The sequence below is a fragment of the Hakea prostrata genome, chromosome 1 (genome assembly GCF_041222555.1).
Source record: "Hakea prostrata isolate BN-2017 chromosome 1, UWA_Hpros_2, whole genome shotgun sequence".
Taxonomy (NCBI): Eukaryota; Viridiplantae; Streptophyta; class Magnoliopsida; order Proteales; family Proteaceae; genus Hakea; species Hakea prostrata.
In genome coordinates this window covers 72,082,954-72,104,716 of record NC_142600.1, presented here as the reverse complement: position 1 = coordinate 72,104,716, position 21,763 = coordinate 72,082,954, and the positions used below count along the sequence as shown (strand labels likewise).

The following is a 21,763-nucleotide window of genomic DNA, read 5'->3' as shown; positions in this document are numbered from 1 at the left end:
TTCATAGCATAATAAACTTAGCCTTAAGCCCTATTCTTTGCTGGACATTAAGAACATGGTCTGAAGAGCTGAACATAAGTACTCAGAAAAATAGAACTGAGTCTTTACACTTTCATCTGGGCAGGGTTATTCACAATTAGTAAATGGTCTAAGTTCTTACATTTTCACCGACAAATCTATTGCCATTATCCATTATCTTCATAGTAAAGCAGTATGAGTTTGAAGATCAATGGAAAATCTCCTAAAGTTGAAAAGATGAGTGATTTGCTACATTCTTTCTTAATCATAGGGGCCATCTTCAATTGCTTTAGGCTAGTGCCTCCTCCAGGGACCCAACCATTATTTCATCACAATCTCATCATCCTCCCAAAAAGGCCAAACTCTCAGGAAAGCTCTAGTGTTTTAAACCCAGTCTTGCATGTTTTAGATACAGGTAGCTGGATTTCTAGACTGGTATCAGCACTGGGCAATTCTGATACCAGGTTGATTGTATATCAGTGGAAGATATTTGCAGCCAAGGTTATCGTTGTAAGCTTGAGACCAACCAACCAGAATTTGCAAGAGAGTACATAACCCTTTTTTTGGGCCAAGAAAGAAAGTGATCACTCGTAAGACTAAAACAACACATCAAAACAGAAGAAATACAGGCAGACCACAAGACGAATTTACAAGTAGTGGTAGAAAATCAGAAACCCAGAAGTTCCACCAAAAATTCCCAGATTATTTGTTAACATCTTGGGTGGGTTTTTGAGCAAACACCTTGATCTTTTCATATGCAAATTCTGCAGGATGCACAGGATACTCCACTGGAACTACAGATTGTTTCCTGTTCACAGAGTTTGTCCAAACAAGCATGACGATCAACGCAGCCAAAGCTCCACAACCGGTTCCAACGATTAACCCAGCAAGAATCCTTAACAGACAATTGCTTTTTCTCTCTGGTTTACTTGGCTCTGAATGGACACGAGGATCTGCTGGTTGTGAATGTAGCCAGTTGGGTACACTTCTTAATCTGAAGCTCCAGGAATAGACACTGGTCGTCTGAGAAGAATTTCCAGTGGAAGAGCTCATACCCACAAACACGTCTTCCTCTTTCCACATCTCTGATAGATCGATTCGGTAAGAAATCAGTGGAGCAGATGGTCTCACAGCTCCAGAATCACTCAACCTAACTTCCAAGATTTTGGTACTGGCATCGTAATCAATCCATGAATGCAATTTCTTTCCATTATTCAACACTAGATTGACAGAAGAAACATTTTTAATTTCTGCAGAAACGAGGCTACCCAAATCGATCCCAACATGGTTCCCGTTTGGATCACCTAGGCTAACATTCATAGAGGTATCGAATTCGATTGCAAGAACTCTTTTTCCTCCTTTCTCCAGTCCTGGAGTAAGCCCAAACGAGGTTCCATCGAACAAATCCGAAGGAAAACTACTCGGAAGAAAAACGAAAGCAAGCCCATCACCATTTTGAGGCGAAATCGAGAAGGAGAAATAAGTAGAGAAAGACATCGGCTTTCTTCGTTCTCCTCCGATTAATCTAATGGGTTTCTTGTAGATGACTCGCCCAGCGCTAGAAACAGAAGGACGAGTAATCTTAACCGAAGAACCACCATCAACGACCTCAGCATCGCCGAACAAAGCGACCTCAGAATCAAAGTTTCCATCTTTGTCGAATCTTTTGAGCGAAAAGGAGAGATCCAGACTCACAGCAAGTGTTACAAAAGAGAAGACGAAGAACGCTACGAAGAAAGAGTACCTAAAGATAGTGAAGTTCGCCATTATCGTCGATCCCACACAAGCTTTTCTCTGCTTCTCCACCACAGCTACGGTTTTCTCTCTAGGCGACTATGAAGATCACACTTTTCATGATATAGGCAGGTAGCTGATACTGCTATGCTAGTGAGTGACTGAGAAGAAAGATTTGCTCGAACGTTGGGAAAAATTAATATTCACTAATAAATTATCTGGAACTATTTCTGCAACTCTCTTGTGCTTTCCTTGTGAGTGGTTTCTAAGCTGACATTGACAAAGCCATTAGAACCAAAGAACCAAAGAACCAATCAGATTCTACAAGACAGATGGGTCCCATTAACTTTGATAGTGCTCCATAAAGAAAGAGAGGTGGATCCATGGGTCTAAAGTAACTTGATAGTGTTCAATAATGGACCAATGGTTCAGTGAGATAAAAATCGGACCAACCCGGTTAAATTGGTCTTGGTTCAAACCCAATTAGTTTCTCTTGGTCCCTAACATATACGTTTGAGAGTCTTTAAAGCTTACTTCACTCCATTTGTCTTACGTACCTAATGGGGTCCAATTTGGTATATCAGCACTAGATTGGATCAGCCTAATATGAGATAAATTAAATGAGTTTGATTCAATTTGTTCCATCAGTTTTGGAGTTTTTAACTGCTAGTCAAGTACCTAATATTTGGTATTAAAACTGACATAATGTCAATGATTCTAAATTCTAATCTCCAAAAAGGGTACCTATGAGAGTGCTATCTGGAGTGGGGTCAAAGTTGTCAAAAAATGAGTATCTACTTCACAAGTTAATGGGCTTGATTCATCCTAGGTTACCTGAGGAGGAGTGTTTTCTACAGTAGAGTGATAGTTACCAAAAAAGGACTACTTATTGCCCAAGGTAGTAGGCTTGATTCAACCTAGCTACTTAAGAGAAGGCCATGGCCATCTGGAGTAGAGTGAAAATTGCAAAAAAAAAGGGACTATCTACCGCCCAAGTTAGCATGAGTCCGTTTAGATCATCTCCCCATTACGGAGTGCACTCTGTGCTTTCCAACGACTTTATAACCACACATTACAGTGGGGCCTATAGGTGAAGGTGGTGAGCTTTGTTTTTAAATGTTTTATTATTTTTCATCCTGTGGGCCCCACCATAGTGTATGGTTGTAAAGCCATTGGAGAACACAGAGTGGCACCCTGACGGAAAAATGATCTGGACTCAGTTAGCACAACCAGTACTACTTAAGAAAATACTATCTATAGTAAAAAGCTGTCAAGAAAAGGACTATCTATCTAATGGGCTTGATTTAACCTGTTCTATCAACTCCACAACCTAGTAGGGATCAATGAATACAACTCAATAGTATATTACATGGCAAGATGATAATTTGGTCCTTTGATGTCTGTCCAATTTGAGTAGTTTTCCATTTCAATTTATCCTTAAAACATAAACCGGATCGGTTGAACCAAACCGAACTGAATTGTGGTATGAAGAAAGGTTCACGAGCTTGGTCCGAGTGGAGGGCACATGGAGAGGACCACTGAGTGGTGGCTTAGAGGATACAGATTCACAAAAGGGGCAGAAGGGTAACACCGTAATAGTTAAAAAAAGTAACTTGACACAAGATACTAGAAAAGGTGTAAAAGCAGAGAAGTTATTGTGCACTCAGCTTACTTTAGCGAGATACCTTTTGTGGAAAACTAAAGATGCGCGTGCTTTTTTTAGTTTTTATTTACTTTTTTAGGATTCTCTTGGGTAAATAAAGCTTTACGATATTTTGGTCAGAAGCAACATCTGCACTTGCTCGAAAAAAGGTAATTGCTGCACTTTTCACGATGGTAAAAAGTAAAAACGCCTTAAACGGTTAAACCTCGACCCGGTATCGGTATCGGTGTCAGTTCCGATTCATTACGATTTGGCTGAGTCTGGATCCAGTGTGTGTTTTCCTCATACTTTTGATTTACACTCGGTCTCTTTTCGCCTTTTGTCAAGGTTGCAGCATGTGTCGTTGAAGGATGCTGGTCTACTGTGCTATCTACTCCCTCATCTCCTTCAAATGCTCATCCATTTCTATCTAACGGGAAAATCGGACGAGCAAAGCCATTCAAGTAGACTCAGGTGGAGAAAGAAGCATGCTTCGATACGGGGATCAACTCACTTCCCCAGCCTTGGCATTCTTTTTGCTTCCTTCACTTCACCTGCAATAGAGTGGAACCCACCTTTGAATGCTGGACAAAATCAATCGAAGTGTTGGCTCTCATTAGACCACTTTCTTATTGTGTGATTGAAAAGAATGACACGGGTCACTAGATATGATAAGAGAGTCTTAGATCCTCTATCTTGATGGGTAAATGTTTATGTTCTCCTCACACTTTTTCACTACATATTAAGAAAGGTCCCATTAGAGAATTTCACTTTTGAAATTATTTTTCCTCTTCTTATAGGTCAAAATTTAGATATGGACTCTCTTCTAAACATCTGAGTTGAGAAGCGTGAAGAGAGCATAAACCTTATTCGTCAAGAGAGAAAACCCAGATTCAAGATTAACGCAGTAGGATTGGATGCTTTGTTTGGTAGCGTAGGTAAAAATGGTGAAGGAAAAAGTCATTCTCTCTCCTTTCTTTGTACACAAAATTCAAAAATGTTTTTCAAAACCATGTGATGAGGGGTTCGCCCATTAATACTCTTTCCTAATATGTTGGAAATCCAATTCTCTGGGCGATCAAAATTGATGGGTGTTTTGTTTAACCTAAACCTAGATGGGCCACAATTCAACTAAACCCCAAGAATTTGATTTTTCATATCCTTTTGTGTGAACTACCACGTGGAGATCCATCTGCCTTCACTTTCACGCCCAACTAGCCATGAAATGCGACCACCAGACAGTTGTTCTTTTAGTTCTGTTTGCTTCCTTTTTCTTTTTCTAAATTAAGAGAGCAGCAGGTGAGGCAACAGCTGATTTCTACATATCCTTCGAAAGGTCTTTTTCTATGCCTTTCCCCCACCCCAAGAAACATTAGGTGTCAAGCTGTTTGATGGTTCTGGTAATGTGACGAGTTCTTTTCATGAATATAAGAAGGCAAAAGGAAGGAAGGTGTTTTTACAAGTGTTTTCTGTACCAGCAGGGAAAGAATCATTCAATAAATAGGTTCAACTTCAGTGATGCGCAACACTGTGCTGCTAACAGTTGAAATTGAAATCTCAACTGAGATGGATGGTCGAGATCAAAATCTCGATCGAGATTTCAATCCCAACCATTGGCAGCAGATGTTGTGCATTAAATGCGCAACATTCAAGTCTTTATAGGATACTTGACTACTTTTGTACCTAGGAGGAACAAAGTTTTAAGTAAAGAATGGTAGCAACCATTGACAGCAAATGTTGTGCATTAAATGCGTAACATTCAAGTCTTTATAGGGTACTTAACTACTTTTGTACCCAAAACTCCAGGTCTAGGAGGAGCAAAGTTTTAAGTAAAGAATGGTAGCAACTTAATAGAGTCCAATTCTTCTACTTGATAATTTTACCTTGACCTCTACTCATCATACAGTCACAAGGAGTCTATTTTACATCCGTTCATGCGTGGACTTTCTTTTTGAATGTGTGATGAAGAAGGTGTCAAAGTAAGATCAGGGGGTAAAGGATCCCGAGTTCCAATCCTCTTCTCGACAAAAGTGAGACATCCAGTGGACCCCACATAAACCCCACTTCTAATGTGTGGTGAAAAAAATGGAAAGAGAATACAGACCAAAATCAAAGGAGTGTGGATCATCCCCCTGACAGAAAGCACTCTGTGCTCCATGGACAGTATTACAACCACAAACTATATGAGACCCACAAGTAAAAAAATAATTAAAACATTTAAAAAAATCAACCCCATCATCCTAACCATATGGCCCCCTGTAATTTGCAGTCAATAGCCATCGGAGGAGACAATCTAGACTTGAATCGTTCTGCCGAAAAGGCTAAAGAATTGATTAAGCTAATGCTCTCCAACAAAGTATCCCGCACTTCAACAAAAGATCAAGTTTTATGTGGGCTGGCTGTCCTTTCGATTAGACTTTGAATGAATTAAGATATAAGCAAATTCAAGTTGAGCATATTACAAACATGACAGAGATCTGAATAGTCTTTTTTTTCAAGGGAAGTAACCATACCACTAATTAAAAAGTTATGCAACTAAGTATTTAAAAAAGAGAAGACATCAAAGCGTGTATGCCATGACTTACAGTTAATTGTCTTTAACATCTTCTGCATATTATAAGTTATAACCCATTGTGTTCATGGATAAATGCCTTGAACCTCACCAGAAAAAAAGCCATTGGATGTCAGAGCCACTCCCATAAGTCCAATATAGTCCAGTAATCCATCAATAAGCAGAAGAAAATGATCAACAGCAAAAGCAAAAAGCATTTTCATCAGAAGAGAGTGGAAACGGTGAAAAGTGAGAAAATGTAGTCCAGTACTACAGTAAGAATTCACATTCTCAGCTGTCCTCTTGAATCCTAGTCCAAAACTTCTATCACCTGATGTGGCTTAATGTAGCCAAACTTCAGACAATTGGATCGAATTCAACAGACTTCTTCTCTTCTTGTCTTCAAAGATTATATTTCTTGTTGGGGAAACCCTAATTGTATTACAACATACAACATTACCCAGAAGAAAAGTGACTGGCATCCTAGACATGGGTAAATATGCGAAATGACCACACAACGAACGCAGGTACACAGTCAACATTACCTCCAATCATAATCCTCCATGGTCAGAAACTCTAACAACTGAAAACTTAGTTTTTCCACTTTGAGAAAGCTGCATGGCTGGGGCAGAGTCAATCGAGAGTAAGCTCTACAAAAGCCAAAAAGACAGAGTTCAAAAATTCTTGCGACGTCTGTTTGTGACCAAATCAGGATTTCCTTTTCTCATCATGGCTGTGAATTCCTCATAGTTAATTCTTCCGTCCTGCAAAACATTGAAGAAATAGTTTTTCAAACAATTAAATGGTGAAACTTCTAATGGATCTTTCATGAAAAATAACAAATTTTATATCCTTTCAATGGCCTGGCATTTGAAACATTTCTTTCACAATGAAGATATAACAACAATGATTTATGACAAATGGATGACTACAACCAGTACCCTGTAGAAGTGTCATTTTCAAAGTTATAGGGCTTATAATTCAAAAGTTGTTAGCTTTTTGTCTGCCTTCATGAATGTAGGAGACAATTCCAAGCATAACAATTCATCCCAAGAAGTTAGAAAGGAAAAAGATCACTAATAGCTATCCAAGACCAATCCAATTATGTATATGCATTACTTAAGGCCAAAGAAATCATTAAGACAAACTAATCTATGGTCATCCTTAATGATGATTGGTTCAATTTACCCTTTAATCTTTTGGGGACTTTTATTATATTGTCAGTGGGCATAACTTGACATTTCAATTTTTTATTTAAAAACTTTGGCCTACATTATAATTTTTCTGAATGGGGAAGGACATACATTTATAAACTTTATCTGATAAGATTCTCCTGACAAACAAACCATTACTGAGTGTGGAATAATTAAGGCCCTAGTGTTATCTTCCTTAAAAATGTTCAACACTGCAGATCCTAACAAAGTTGGTGCTTAAAACCAACATAAAATTGGATGATTAATCCAAGGTTTCTTCCCATCTCTCTTTCTCTCTCCCCGCTCCTTTTATCTCTGGGAGGGGGGGGAACAGAGGGGGGGGGGGGCAAAACATAAAAGAAGTCAGTGAGACGTACATGGTCAGTATCAACTTCTGCAATGATCTCTTTTATTGTTTTTACGTCACCCATGTTATATTTCTTCAGGGCTTGCTCCAATTCGTCCATAGTGATGTACCTACATTTTTTTTTTCATGTGGGAGTAGGAAAAAAGAGCATCCTCAGTCACTCATGGTTAAGATAACAACAAAGCAAAAAAAAACCATGAGTTTCAGGCAAGAGAAAAATTACCCGCTATTATCCTTATCAAAATACTCAAATGCAGTGTATAGATGGTTTTCTTTCTCCAGTCTATTCATGTGCATTGTAGCTGTTATGAACTCCATATAGTCAATTGACCCATTTCCATCAACATCAGCCTGAAAAGGTGTCAAATGTTTAACTTAATCTGTAACATGCAAAAAATATCAAACAAATTAATGTTCATAAACATTTAGTATCCACATTTCCGTTTATCCCTATATTTCCTCCTCTTTCACGTTGGGGGAAGTGGTGAAGGACAACAGCAGTGAGGGAGAAAATACAATGAATGGTTAGAGACCTGGACATAACCAAAAGAAGGAAACCCCCGACCCGTTCAAAGAGTGATTTGATCATCAATTAAGGACAGAAGAAAAATAATACAAATACCCAAACCCAAGTTCCAAGTACACCTTTCCTCAGAGTCTAGATCAACAACAGATTCTATGCATATGGAGATGGCACCTATGTAAGAGATGACCACACAGAAAACCTCTCCCCAAGGTATTTACTGAAATAGCAAATGAAGAACCAAAAAATGCCCTAAAAAAGACTATAAAGCCAAAAAACACCAGAGACAACGAACAGAGGAAACACTACATTATTAACTGTCATCCCAAAGAAAGAAATAAGCAAAAAAGAATTGCATCCCATTCAACAACTCCAAAGTATCTATAGCTGTGAGCAATTTTGGTTTTCACAGGAAGAAACAACATCCTGCAAGAAAACTAACAATCGAGAATATTCATTTGGTTACATGACTACCCACAAAATTACAATCACACTAACTGGTGGTCTACATGCTGAGATAATCCATGAAACAGCATGAGGATCAATCCAAAATAAACTTACATAATAGCTAGCATACCTACATAAGCGGGAACCCGATGCTAAAGGCTCCCGGACAAGCAAAGTCCGGGTGGCAATTTTCCCATGCAGTCTTAACCCCAGCAATTTTTGCTGAGAGGCTGTTTCGATGCCTTGACCACAGAGATACAACTGTGGTCCACCAGCCATTGCGCCAACGCCTGCTCCTCCAGCAAAACTACATAATGAAGCTTAATCCAAGGTGTGCATGGATTATTAACCGAGGTGCAAACATCCAGGCACACCTTGATCTTAGGTCGGGTGGATTTGAACCAAGTTGCACATCTAGCACAGACCTCAGACATGGCACTCACAAATGACCAACCAAAATCTAGGTGAAAAACAGTGCAGTGGACAATCAACAGATGGACATACATCTAACGACTACAATAAATTTTATGTATAGTCCATCTAGGTGGGTGTTTCAAACGAAGTTTTTCCAACCACCATTCATCCGATACTTGGTTCCCCAATCAAAACAACAGTATCATCATGCTTACTTAGTTATTACTAAGGTGTGGAAAGCCACTGAATTTGAATGTAACTTATTAGCAAATTTATTAAATAAATAAATAAACACTGAGGTCATACCGCTTCCATCAATTGCCTCACTTCGGACTCAGTAATCTTGGTACCAAGCTTTGGAAGACCAACTTTCATTTCTTCATAAGTAAGAGTTCCACTATTATCTGTGTCAATGGATTTGAACATCTCTTTCAACCCCACAATCTCCTCTTCAGAAAGATTTTCTGCAATCACCTGGAAGCAGAATAATATGGATCTCTATATTAGGTTTCAAAGGGTAGGAATGTAATTTCAAAACAACCTAGGGAAGGAATTAATTTCAAAACAACCCAACAGACCTTCAGCGCTACTTTTTTCAGTTTGTTCATTGCCCTGAACTGCTTCATTCTAGTTAAAACAGCAATATCGAGTGGCTTGTCAGATGCATCTCCATCTTCTCTGATCCATGGGTGGTCTATATTCATTCAGCAGTCAAATGTTAGGCTTCTCCCCAGAAAGCTCAAATAGGAACAAAAGAATGTGCAAGTTATACATATATAATAGAAAATGAACACAGAATGAGAATCTAAGTAACATAAGTATGCACATATATTTCTTAAATGATGACTAGGGTACTTTCAAAAAGAAATGACCTCAAAACCCTACCATGCTTTTCTGGTACATACGTAACAGAAGTTTTACACTTGAATCCACCAAGGACATATAGTCATAGCATCCGATCAAAAGATATAATTAGATTGGAAGAATGCAGCAGGAGTTTGGGATGATTGAATCAATTAAAGTATAAGCTAGTACCAAAGAAATATTATAACCCCCCCCCCCTAAAATAAAATAAAAAAAAAAAGAAGAAGACAGAGACGTGGGGGGAGGGCAGGGGAAGAAGAATATCAAGAAACTAAATGCAAACAAAGATAGAAAGGGTAAAGAAGTCAGACAAAGTCATAGATCTCAACAACTCTTTCCAATATTTCCTTCTCTTTCTGTTCTTCTTTCCCCCATTTTATTTCCTTCTGCTGCGAAGAATTATAGAGAGTGAATAAAGGTCATGACCCAACCAGATCAATTTGGTTGATGGAAACCCATGTAATGTTTAACATTTCTGATAGTCGAAGATAGATTCTTCCCATTGACACTATGTAAAGCAAACATAATATTAGTTGGGATATTCTAATGTCTATCAAAATTATATTTATGGCTAGTAGACATTATTACAGATGTGCAGGCAAGGTTTTAGGTATCTTAATGTTCTGCTGATACTAACCCAATTTGTATCTTACTTTATAGGGTACTAATATGATACCTAGAAAAGGTATCAATTATGTATGAATAATGCAAGGCTCGATATACTAGATACTTATCAACACCTTGAGCTTAAAAACTTTACAACTCGATCGATGACTCAAAACTTACCACAAGCTCCTATAAGGCATTGTGATCAATTTTGTTTTGGCAAAATCAAACTGATTCCATTTTTCTATTCACAAAAGCAACTCCTAAAGTGTTGATTTCAAACAATCGGTAATTAAACAGGCCGCAATGTAACTTTGGATCTTTTTGTTGAAGATTGATATTTATGACAGATCACTGGGCTAGTGAAAGACAACCTGAATGATTGCATCACAGTGGTTCCACAACCCCACAACCCCAAAACCAAATAAAAAGGGTGTGCTTTTAAAGCCTAAATCTTACCCAAACTAAAATGTCACTTTTCTTAGAAATTAGTACAAGTAAGAAACTTTATCCTTTATACATAATTGATTCATGCACATGTCTCGTTTTACTATGATCTCCTCATTATACATGATACGTTTTAAAATATTTCTTATTTACAGTGTTTTATGCTTCAGAACTTTGGTTTGCATATATCCTAAATCTTGTTTGCAGACAAATGTATTAGACACCTTCAACCGTTGGACAAATGTGTACCATTGCCGTGCATATTTGTAAAGTTAAGGCTGATGAGGCTTACTTAGAACTTCGACTGCAGAAAGCCTTTCCTTGGGATCAGATCGTAGCATCTTCTTCACAAGATCTTTGGCACTGCTAGATACGGAAGGCCAAGGATCAGATGCAAAATCTATATGTCCTCGTAAAACAGCATTAAAGATACCTTCCTCATTCTCTGAATTTTTTTTTGGGGGGGAAGGGGGACAAAGAAACAGAAGAGACGAAATTTAAAACTAATTAGTTAATCTTTTAGTGGTAACCAACATCTGAAAAGAGAAATAAACGAATGAATTGATAATCATTGTAACAAGTAACTGGGAATCCAAATTACATTAAACATGCCCCAAACCCAGGAAGAAGGGTGGGGTTTTACTAAAGTCATTGTATGTTTAGTAATAGGAAGGATCAGATACCTCCCCAGAAAGGTGGGACTCCGCTAAGAAGAATGTAAAGTATCACACCAGCACTCCAAATATCAGCCTCAGCTCCATAATTTCTTTTCAACACTTCTGGAGCTACATAATATGCACTCCCAACAAGGTCTTTGAACACTTGTCCTGCGATGGAGGAATTTGCAAAGCCATCAGAAAAAATAATATAAGAAATATTATCATTCAGGCATTGAACAATGGTGCTTGCCATTTGCTCAAATGAAAATAATGGTCATAATTGCCTGACAACTAATTTAAACACTTCCAGGCATTAATCATTTCACTGGAGGTAATTCTTGATTAAGTCTTTTATCATGACTCATGCACAAATTGTTATTTGTAGGATGGTCTACTTTGATATCACAATGAACATTATACATTTATCTGACATGGTCGAGACATGGATATTGGAAAAATGTCTTGATGCTACCAGCAACTGCTAGAAAAAGTTTCGGGTCCCAGAGCTTAACCCCCCCCCCCCCGCTCTTTCCACTATTTTGGGGGCTTTTCTCTCTCCTTTCTCCCTGGGTCTTTTGTTCACAATGAACATACAAAAGTGTTATACATTTATCTGACTTACCATGGTTAGAAGACATGGATATTGTGGTATGAAATGTCTTGTAATTGTTATAGGATCTATATTGATATCAAAATGAACATACAAAAGTGTTATACATTAATCTGACTTACCACAGTTAGAAGACATGGATATTGTGGTATCAAATGTCTTGTAATTGTTATATGCAACTGCTTAAGAATACAAGAGTTTCTTAGAGGTCCCTTGAAGTCTATTTAACATAAGCACCCCTCTACTTCTCAAATTTCAACCAAATTCCTGAGAAAAAAACATTTATCAAAATAAACTCTGTTTATCAAAATTACTTATCTGCCAACCTTTTAAATTAAATATACTGTCGAGCTGTAAAACACACCCCTTTCATCCATCAATTGAAGTTCCATCATCCAGTAGACATCCAATAAATGGCTGAATACAAATGTAGGGACCAAAGTGCACATATGAGAAGCCAAGGGTGGATTCTTATCAGTTTAAGACTTTTAATGCAACAAATTAGCAGCTACTAAACAATCATTACACCAATGACTAGTTCTCAAATTAATTTTTGCTTACAATTGCACAATGTAATTATCATCAAGAGAATTCCTTATCTTTATCCTAATTGTTAATTTTACAAAGATTATCAAAGTGACAGAATCCTGACAAAATCTACCCTCCTACGTTATCCACTCCGGGGAAGCAGTGGAAGAGTTTGATGGCACTGAAGCTACAAACTTGCGTTTTTCATTTTTGGCTAAGCATCAACTTGGTGTTGTGCAGATAACAATCAGATAGCTACAAGCTCTAACATTTAAATGCAAATATTCATTACTTCAGAATACAGCAGCATCCTGAATACACTCATGTCAGGAAATCTTCATCACAAGCATAAAATTGAAGAAAACTTTCCAAGCTTCCTCAGCCAAGCTTTACTAAAACAAGACTACGTTGAGAAGATCCAATCTAAGGATCCACATGACTCCATGTCAGCGTTGCAGAGAAGGGTCACAGAGTGTTTTCTACTCTGTTGTAGTGTATCAATTCTTCAACTGTAGTGTATCATCTCTTAACTCTTTTATTCTTTCTAGATTCTTAGTTTGTAACCCAAGCTACATATGATATTCTGTCTTCTCATTTCTTGGTAAGAATTAAGAAAAACAGAACCAAATTCATGTCTCTCTGGTTTGCTTGTTAGAATAAGCATCAAAATATGGGATGCAAAGTATGGACAAATTCTCACGACAATCATGAGTACTTGTTGAGATATTCCTCGCTCTCTCTTTCCCTCATCCCATGCCTCCTTCCTCCCTTCCAGCCTTCCAGTCAATCCCCCTGTTACCTTGACACTCAAGCCCTCTCTTCCTTCAGTCTCAAGCCCTTTAAATGCTTCGACATGCGGTCCTCCAACTCCTTACTACCCACTGTCCAGTATGCCTGGGATAACCACTCCATTGTCCATCCCTTTCCCTAGGTGCTTTTGCCAGGAAGCTCCGCAACACCAACCTGTACCTTAAGTCTTAGAAAACATCCACCTTTGGCAACACCTCTTCTCAAGTTCCCTCTTGCCGACCAAAACTCACCAGAGTTCAATCTCTCCTCCAGATAGCCCTCCATCAACCATACCCTGCCCTAGGAAGAGAAATCCATTTCTGCTGACCACTCCTCTCTCTCCACCCAAGAGAAGAGTTCCTTTGGCCAAAAATCTCAAGTTAAATGGCTTGAACTTGGAGACTCAAACACTGGCTACTACCAAAACACTTCCTTAAAGCTCGTCATAACTTCAACTCCATTCCTTTACTCCTTTCCAATAACAGATGTTGGATCATTGATGCCCCTATTATCAAATAGGAAATGGTCTCGATCTCTCTCCTTTGCCTACTACCAAAAAGCTCCCTTAAAGCTCCCTTAAAGCTTGTCATAACTTCAACTCCATTCCTTTACTCATTTCCAATAACAAATTTTGGATCACTACAACAACAACAATAAGCCTTGTCCCAACTAAATGGGATTGGCCACATGGATTCTTGCCTTCCAATCAATTCTGTTTAAGGCTATGCTAGATACAAGGCCTAAGCCATGCATATCCTTTCTGACCACTTCTCTTAAGGTTATCTTAGGTCTGCCCCTAGCTTTTCTAATTCCTTCAATCTGGATTATATCACTTCTACGTATAGGGGCATTTACAGGTCTCCGTTGAATGTGGCCGTGCCACCTCAAACGACTTTCTCGAAGTTTATCACTTATGGAAGCAACTCCCAGACCAACTCTAATGTGATCATTTCTTATCTTATCCTTCTTATTTTTGCCACTCATCTATCTTAGCATCCTCATTTCTACTACATTGAGTTTATCTATATAATTCCTTTTAACAACCCAACACTCTGCATCGTACATCATAGTTGGTTGAACGATAGTCCTATAGAATTTTTCTTTAAGCTTTTATGGAATACGTCAATCACACAAACCCCAAAAGCACATTAACACTTCATCCAACCTATTTTAATTCTTTGGAAAACATCATCATTCACCTCTTTTATTTATTGAGCCTAGATACCTAAAATAGTCACTCTGAGGAATCTCCTTATCATCAAGTTTCACCACCTCATCGTTTGTCCGATCATGACTAAAGTTACAAACTTGATATTCTATCTTCGTTCTACTTAGTTTAAAGCCTCTTGATTCCAAAGCTACTCTCCATGATTCTAACTTGGTATTAATCCCTACTTGAGTATCATCTATCAACACAATATTATCAGCAAAAAAGCATACACTAGGGTACCTCATCTTGAATGTCTTTGGTTAATTCATCCATTACAAGTGCAAATAAATATGAGTTTAAAGTTTATCTTTGATGTAGCCCAACTGTAATTGAGAATTCATTACTTTGTCCCCCCCATTGTTCTTACATTTAACACTAAACCATCATACATATCCTTAACTATGTCCACATATTTACTTGGAACACTTTTTTTCTTTAGTATTTGCCAAATTAAAGCTCTAGGAACTCTATCATAAGCTTTTTCTAGATTAATAAATACCATATGAAGGTCTTTCCTACACTCTCTATATCTTTCCATAAGTCTCCTAATTAGGTAAATAGCCTCCGTTGTAGATCTTCCCGGAATAAACCCAATTTGGTTCTCCGAAATTGTAGTTATGTGTCTCAAATGTGTTTCAATTACTCTCTCTAATAATTTCATAGTATGGCTCATTAATTTAATGCCCCTATAGTTATTACAACTTTTAATATCTCCTTCATTTTTGTAAATTGGAACAACAATATTTTTCCTCCATTCATTTGGCATTTTCCCTATGCTTATAATCCTATTAAGCAACTTAGTCAACCAAACTAGCACGTGGGTTCCTAAGCTCTTCCATACTTCTATTGGGATTTCATCAAGACCCTGTGTTTTGCCTAGTTTCATCCTCTTTAGAACTTCTTTTACTTCGGCCATTGAAATTCTCCGTATATACATTCGAAAATTAGTGCCTTGGCGAATGGTGTAATCGTCCAAATCACTTGAATCACTTAAAGATTTTGGATCACTGATGGCCCTAATATCAAGTAGAAAACAGTCTCTTTCTTCTCGTCTCTCCTCGCCCCCTACCCTGCTCTCCCCCCCCCCAACCTTTAAGCAATTTTTTCCTCACTTCCCTTCTTGATTCCCTCAAAGCCATCTCCTCTCCCTAAAAAATTCTTGAAGCCATCAATTCCCAAAAGGCTAATAGATCTCCCGGTCCTGATGGTTTCAGTAGGGGCTTCTTTAAGGCCACCTGGAACCTCATCTAAAAAGACCTTATTAGGGCTATCCTCAGCTTCTTCTTCTTCAATCCTTCCCAACTCTCCACTATAACCAAACCTTTCCTACCTCATCCTTAAGAAGCCTAGGGCCCCCTTTCTTTATGGTTTCACACTCATCTCCCCATGCAACCTCCTCTGTAAATTCATTGTGAAAATCCTCACTAACCACCTCAAATAGGTCTTCCCTTCCTAGTTAGTCAAAATAAATCGGCTTTCATCTCACGTAGGAGCATATCTAACAACATTCTCCCATGCATGGAGAATGTTTGAGGCTTCCATCAATCTTGCACCCCCCCCCCCCACGTCTGCCCTTCTGAAGATAGACAGCTATACAGCTTTCGATTCCCTCAGATGGGATTTCATGAGCAATGTCCTTTCACATATTCCTCCTCATATTCATGCACTGGATTGAGGTCTTCATCTCTTCCTTGGATTTCTCGATAATCACCAACGATTACCATGTTGGCTTATTTCCCTCCCATGTTGGAATTCGCCAAGGTTGTTTGCTCTCCCCTACCTCTTCTCCCTCTCCTTAAAAGTCTTTCCAAGATCATCCAATCTAAAACTGACCAATTCCTCATTTCTCCTATCCCAAAATGTGGGTCCTCAACCTAACTCACCTCAACTTCGCTAATGATTTCATGATCTTCTCTAAAGCCTCCACTCCCTCCATTCTCTCCTCCCTCTCCTACTTCAATCTCTCTCTCATGCCTCCACATTCACTTAAAGAAGTCCAGCATTTTATTGGTTGGTGTCTCGGACCCTGCCGAAGCCTCCTCCTTTAGCTCACCAATTTCTCCCTTGGTTCTCCTTCTAGTGTCTACCTAGGCCTCCCCCTCATCCCTAAGAGGCTCACCAACTATGGTTGCACCCCTATGCTTGATAACATCCACAAGAAGCTCCAACCTTGGAAGGACAAACTTCTATCCTTCATTGTTAGGGTTGTCCTAATCAATTGGTCCTCAAATCCTCCTACCTATACTAGTGCAGCATCTTCCCCATTCCAAAATCCACCATCAAAGCCATGGAGGCCCTTTTCTATGCCTTCATATGGAAAGGCTAGGAGTCTTCCTGTTTCCTCACCCCATCAGTTGGTTGACAATATGCTAACCCAAAGTTGAAGGAGGCTTTAGAATCCATTGTATTTATGATTGTCACCGCTAACTTGTTGAAGTTAGTTTGGAGAGTTGCTTTCAAATATGACTCCATTGGATTAACTGGGTCCATCCCACTCGTAAAATCTGACTCCACTTGGACTGTCCCCACACCCCCCTAACCCTTCTGAGGTCTGAAGGAAGCTACTTCCATTCAAAACCCTAGCCCTCTCGGCAACCCCCACCCTTGTCTCAAATGGCTCATCTATCTCCTTCTGGCTTAATCTTTGGTATCCACTCAAAATCCTCTACAACCATTTTGCCCCCTCCCCAAACTGTTTATGATTCTCACATCCCAAATCAGCCTCCCTCTCCACGTTCGTTAGCAACATTCATTGCTAACGGCTCTTTGCCCCCCCCCCCCACCCCCAAAAAAAAAAAAACACTCCACCACCATGATAGAACCATTTGGCTCCTTTCCTCTACCTATTCAGCCTAGAAAATCCTAATCAAAGAGTCCCTTGGTCCCCCTTGGTTTGATTTAAAGGTCATGTCTTCCGCCACTTTTCACCCTCTAGAGATCCCTCAACCTTCGCCTTCCACCCAGGCTTTCCTTATCCATTGTCACATCCTTGTTAGTGAAGAATGCACCCTCTGTCGGAATGGAATGGAAAACATGAATAACCTCTTCTTTTTCTCTTGCCGCATTTCTAGCTCCCTTTTAAGGAAATTTTTGTCCTCCGTCTGATATCGCTGCAGAGGCTCTCAAGGGTTTCCCTTCCCCCTTGTAAATTCTTTCTTTGCCCTATGAGGTTCTTGGTAAAGATAGTTCATTCATTGAAAGAAACTTATTGAGATACTCATCCACTAACAAATGAAAATTTAAAAAAAAAAAAAATTCCATAGAAGAAGAAGAAGAAAAAGATAATATTACCAGGCTTGAAAAAGACTGATAAGCCAAAATCCGTTGCCTTCAACGGTGATTCCTCCTCAGCACTTAGGAAAAGAAAATTCTCGGGTTTAAGATCCCGGTGAATGACCCCCATTGAGTGGCAGTAATGGACAACAGTGAGCATCTGACGACACAACGCAGCGGCAGCTCGTTCCGAGTAATGCCCCTTGGAAATGATTCGATCGAAGAGCTCTCCACCTGCACAGAGCTCCATCACCAAATTCACCGAATGTCGATCTTCGAAAGCACCTTTCAATTCCACAACGTTGCGGTGGCCGGTCAAGTGATGCATGATCTGCACCTCCCTTCGAACGTCCTCAATATCATCACGATTCACCAGCTTACGAGCAGCTATCGATTTACAAGCGAATTGCTGATTGGTTTCCTTGTGCGTGACAAGATAAGTAACCCCAAACTGACCTCGGCCAAGCTCTTTTCCGAAAACATATTTGGATCGCACATCTTCCATCGGACGTCCTAGCACACGTCCAACGCCGGAGAGAGGACGGTCGACGACCGGTTCCCGGTGAGGCCATCGCGGGCGACGATCCGATGAACCAGAGTTCTCTTCAGATGGCAGAGCTTGGGTTTGTGCTCTACCAGACCGCGCCGATTGATGTTGATCATCCTTATGAACACTGTGGCGGTGCCCCATCGCAGTTGAGCAGAGCCAGAAACGATTCAACCTCGTATGAAAAACTCAGAAAACAACCTTCTTAGTTGACCTTGTCGCCGTGATATCACAGTCGACAAAGCTTCTCCGTTTGGACCAAAGCGAAGCCGCCTTTTAGTCCACGGTGTCGGCTCGGGTATCCATCATCCGGAAGCTAGATAGAACAAAACTGAAGCTGCCTGTCAGTCCACCGTGTCGGCTCGGGTATCCATCATCCAGAAGCTCAGTCCACGGAGCCGATCATCCAGAAGCTAGATAGAACAAAACCGAAACCGCCTATTAGTCCACGGTGTCAGTTCCGATTTCCATCATAAGTAACTAGATAATCTTTGGAAATTTATCTAGTACATTTCCTTGGCTATTCATTTTATTGTAAATGTATGACGTGTGTTTCAATATCTCATTAAATATATATAATTTTTTATAGTCATATCCAATAATTGAATTTCGTTTATAAGTCCCATCAAAGAATTGTAATTTAATTAAAAAATAATAATGATGTAACTTATAAATGGACTTCAACATTTTAATGTGATGCTTGGACACACGTCACACATCTAAGGAAATTGATAGAATATTAGTCTAGATATTTTTTTAGGCTGGGATTGTTTGCAGAGGTGGGGTGAAAAAAAAAGTGGGCCCCATTTATAATGTGGTGAGGGAAAAGGAAAAAAAATGAAAGAAAAGTGTGGAAAAATGTAAATTGTGAGTCTTACATTTTGCTTTTCACATTTTTCCATAAAGTCTTACACATTTTGTGGAATTTTGAAAATGTTTGAAGTGGAAAAATTAGATTATCACAATGAAATTTGTAGTTTCATCCTTTCAAATGTTTAACGCTTTTATAGTAGGGATGAAATCTTTGGATTTCACCTCATACCCATAAATCTATAGATTCATGTTTTTAGTGTAAAAAGATAAATCTCTAGATTTCATGATTCCAAAGATTCATACAAACAAACGGGTATAAATTTTCAATTTGTGATTTTAGGGATTTAAAATCTCTAGATTTGTGTAACCAAATAGACCCTTAAATTATTAAAGGAACTTGTTTCTAACTTTTCCACTCGAAACAATTAAACAATATACACTTTTAGGATTTAAATGAAAAGTAGCAAAATTTTGTTTTTTTTTAAATTTTCCCACCCCATCTATATTCCAGCAAACAAACGCAGCCATGTAATGTAAATGGCTAGTCGTCATCTGCATCTTCTTCTTTTTTTTGTTTTTCAAAAAAAAATTTGCATTGATACCTCAAAATGGAGGCTTTAAAGCACATACACACCACTTAATGTTTAAAATATACAGACACCCCAATTCATTAAACACATTAATCCGTTTTGTTAATGAAACAGTTAACCCACCGTTTATTTTTCTTTAATTTCAAAAATGCCCTTACCAAAATCTAAGTTTTAAAAAAAAAAATCTAAAAACAATGTCTTCATTCTAATAAGCTTTGTAAGTGGAAGAATGTCTTTTTTTTTTTTGATAAATGAGAGTAAGATTTCTTGAAAGGGTATATTAGTCTTTGCGATAATATACCTAACCATTCTAACATAATAGGACCTATGTGTTTTTCAAACATAAGGTGGGGTATTATGTTTTAAAACTTCCATTTTAGGGTGCTAGTACAATTTGCTATTTTTTCTAAAAAGCAAATTACACATAGACCCCTTGGTTTTGCAGTCCATTACATATACACTCCATAAAAAATATAAAAACCAAAGTGCTTACACACCATTTAATGATTGGGGTCCTCTACAGCCACAAGGGCATCAACCATCCGTTAACCTTATTGTTTACAAATATTTAAATGCTAATCTTAACCTTATTGTTTACATCCTTTACCTTTGTCACCTTCCTCTTTGTTTCTATGACTACAGCACCACTACCGCTTCATGTATTGTTTCTCTGAAATTGTTTGGGTCATGCGCCGTTAAGCCGAGATTTCGGACCATCAGATCCGAAATCTCGGTCAAAATATTTAAATGCTAATCTTAACCTTATTGTTTACATCCTTTACCTTTGTCGCCTTCCTCTTTGTCTCTATGACTACAGCACCACTACCGCTTCATGTATTGTTTCTCTGAAATTGTTTGGGTCATGTGCCGTTAAGCCGAGATTTCGGACCATCAAATCCGAAATCTCGGTCAAAATTGAATCTCGACCATTGAATTTCAATTGTCGAGTTCTATCCGATAGCCCATAGTGTGTGGTTTGATGGTCATGCGGAGGACCTAAGCAAGACCCCTCTTTCTCACCCTAATATTTGTTACTGTCATCTCTATGACCACATTGCCCCTACATAGTCATCAACCACCACCCCTTTATTTAATTTTCCAATATTCTCTTTCGTTATCTTTCTCTTTTTTTTTTTTTTTGGGTGAAAGGTGCTTTGAATTAGAAACTGGAAAGAAAAGAGAGATTACATCCTCTGATAACGCTTCCCACGAGTGTCCTCTAAAACTAGTTCGGACAAGCCACGTGGGAGGTTATAAGGGTCCAAGACGGTTTCGAAGATGTTGTAGCAAAGCTAGCAAGAAAATCAGCACACATGTTAGATTCACGGACATGATGGACGAACACAACCCTATGAAATCTCTGTTTGATCTCCTGAATATCATCAAAAATATCCTGCACCACCCAAGGAGTGCTTAGTGATTCCGTTACAATGCGAATGGCTATTTGGGAGTCCGATCGAATTTGCAGTTTCGACACACCATGACGATCGGCTTAAGTGAGGCCACATATAATTGCTTTTAATTCCATCTTTAGAACATTAGCTTCCTTTGACCCACTGCAGCAGCCAAATATTACTTGGCCGTTGAGCTTCTTCCAATCGCTCCATACCCACACTCGATTACCCCTTACAGAGTCGTCACAATTTCCTGCCATCCAGTCATCAGGAGGCTTCTTTCTCATTTTTCGCTAACAAACTTGTTCCACACGTGATGAAAGTCTTCACCACAACATCATGCATTAAGTCTATCTAGGAATTTTTTTTTTTTGGGTAGAAAAATTGTTCACAAATTCACTACTTAAATAAATGAAATCCAAGCTTAGTGGTGGATTAATAATTGTTGGCAGTTGCAAACTTGCAATTAAGTGAGGCTATTAAAGGAATGGGGTGGTTTACATGATCAGGGTCAACTTCGGGATTAAAAAAATTCCTCCAAAAC

At 38.8% G+C, this 21,763-nt stretch overlaps 2 protein-coding genes across 2 annotated transcripts; both read right to left on the bottom strand.

Annotated features, from left to right (window-relative positions):
* Positions 1-27: 27 nt before the first annotated feature.
* Positions 28-2,022, bottom strand: LOC149029821 (Concanavalin A-like lectin family protein). The gene has a single exon (XM_089142167.1). It carries the CDS (start codon positions 1,783-1,785, stop codon positions 721-723), a length of 1,065 nt encoding a protein of 354 aa, XP_088998293.1. The 5' UTR covers positions 1,786-2,022; the 3' UTR covers positions 28-720.
* A 3,389-nt stretch (positions 2,023-5,411) lies between these two features.
* Positions 5,412-18,832, bottom strand: LOC149029820 (calcium-dependent protein kinase 1-like). The gene is made up of 8 exons (XM_089142165.1): positions 17,894-18,832; positions 11,490-11,633; positions 11,099-11,251; positions 9,468-9,583; positions 9,196-9,363; positions 7,729-7,856; positions 7,516-7,615; positions 5,412-6,709 (listed from the first exon to the last, which is right to left on the bottom strand). Exons 1-8 carry the CDS (start codon positions 18,564-18,566, stop codon positions 6,620-6,622), a joined length of 1,572 nt encoding a protein of 523 aa, XP_088998291.1. The 5' UTR covers positions 18,567-18,832; the 3' UTR covers positions 5,412-6,619.
* Positions 18,833-21,763: the final 2,931 nt, after the last annotated feature.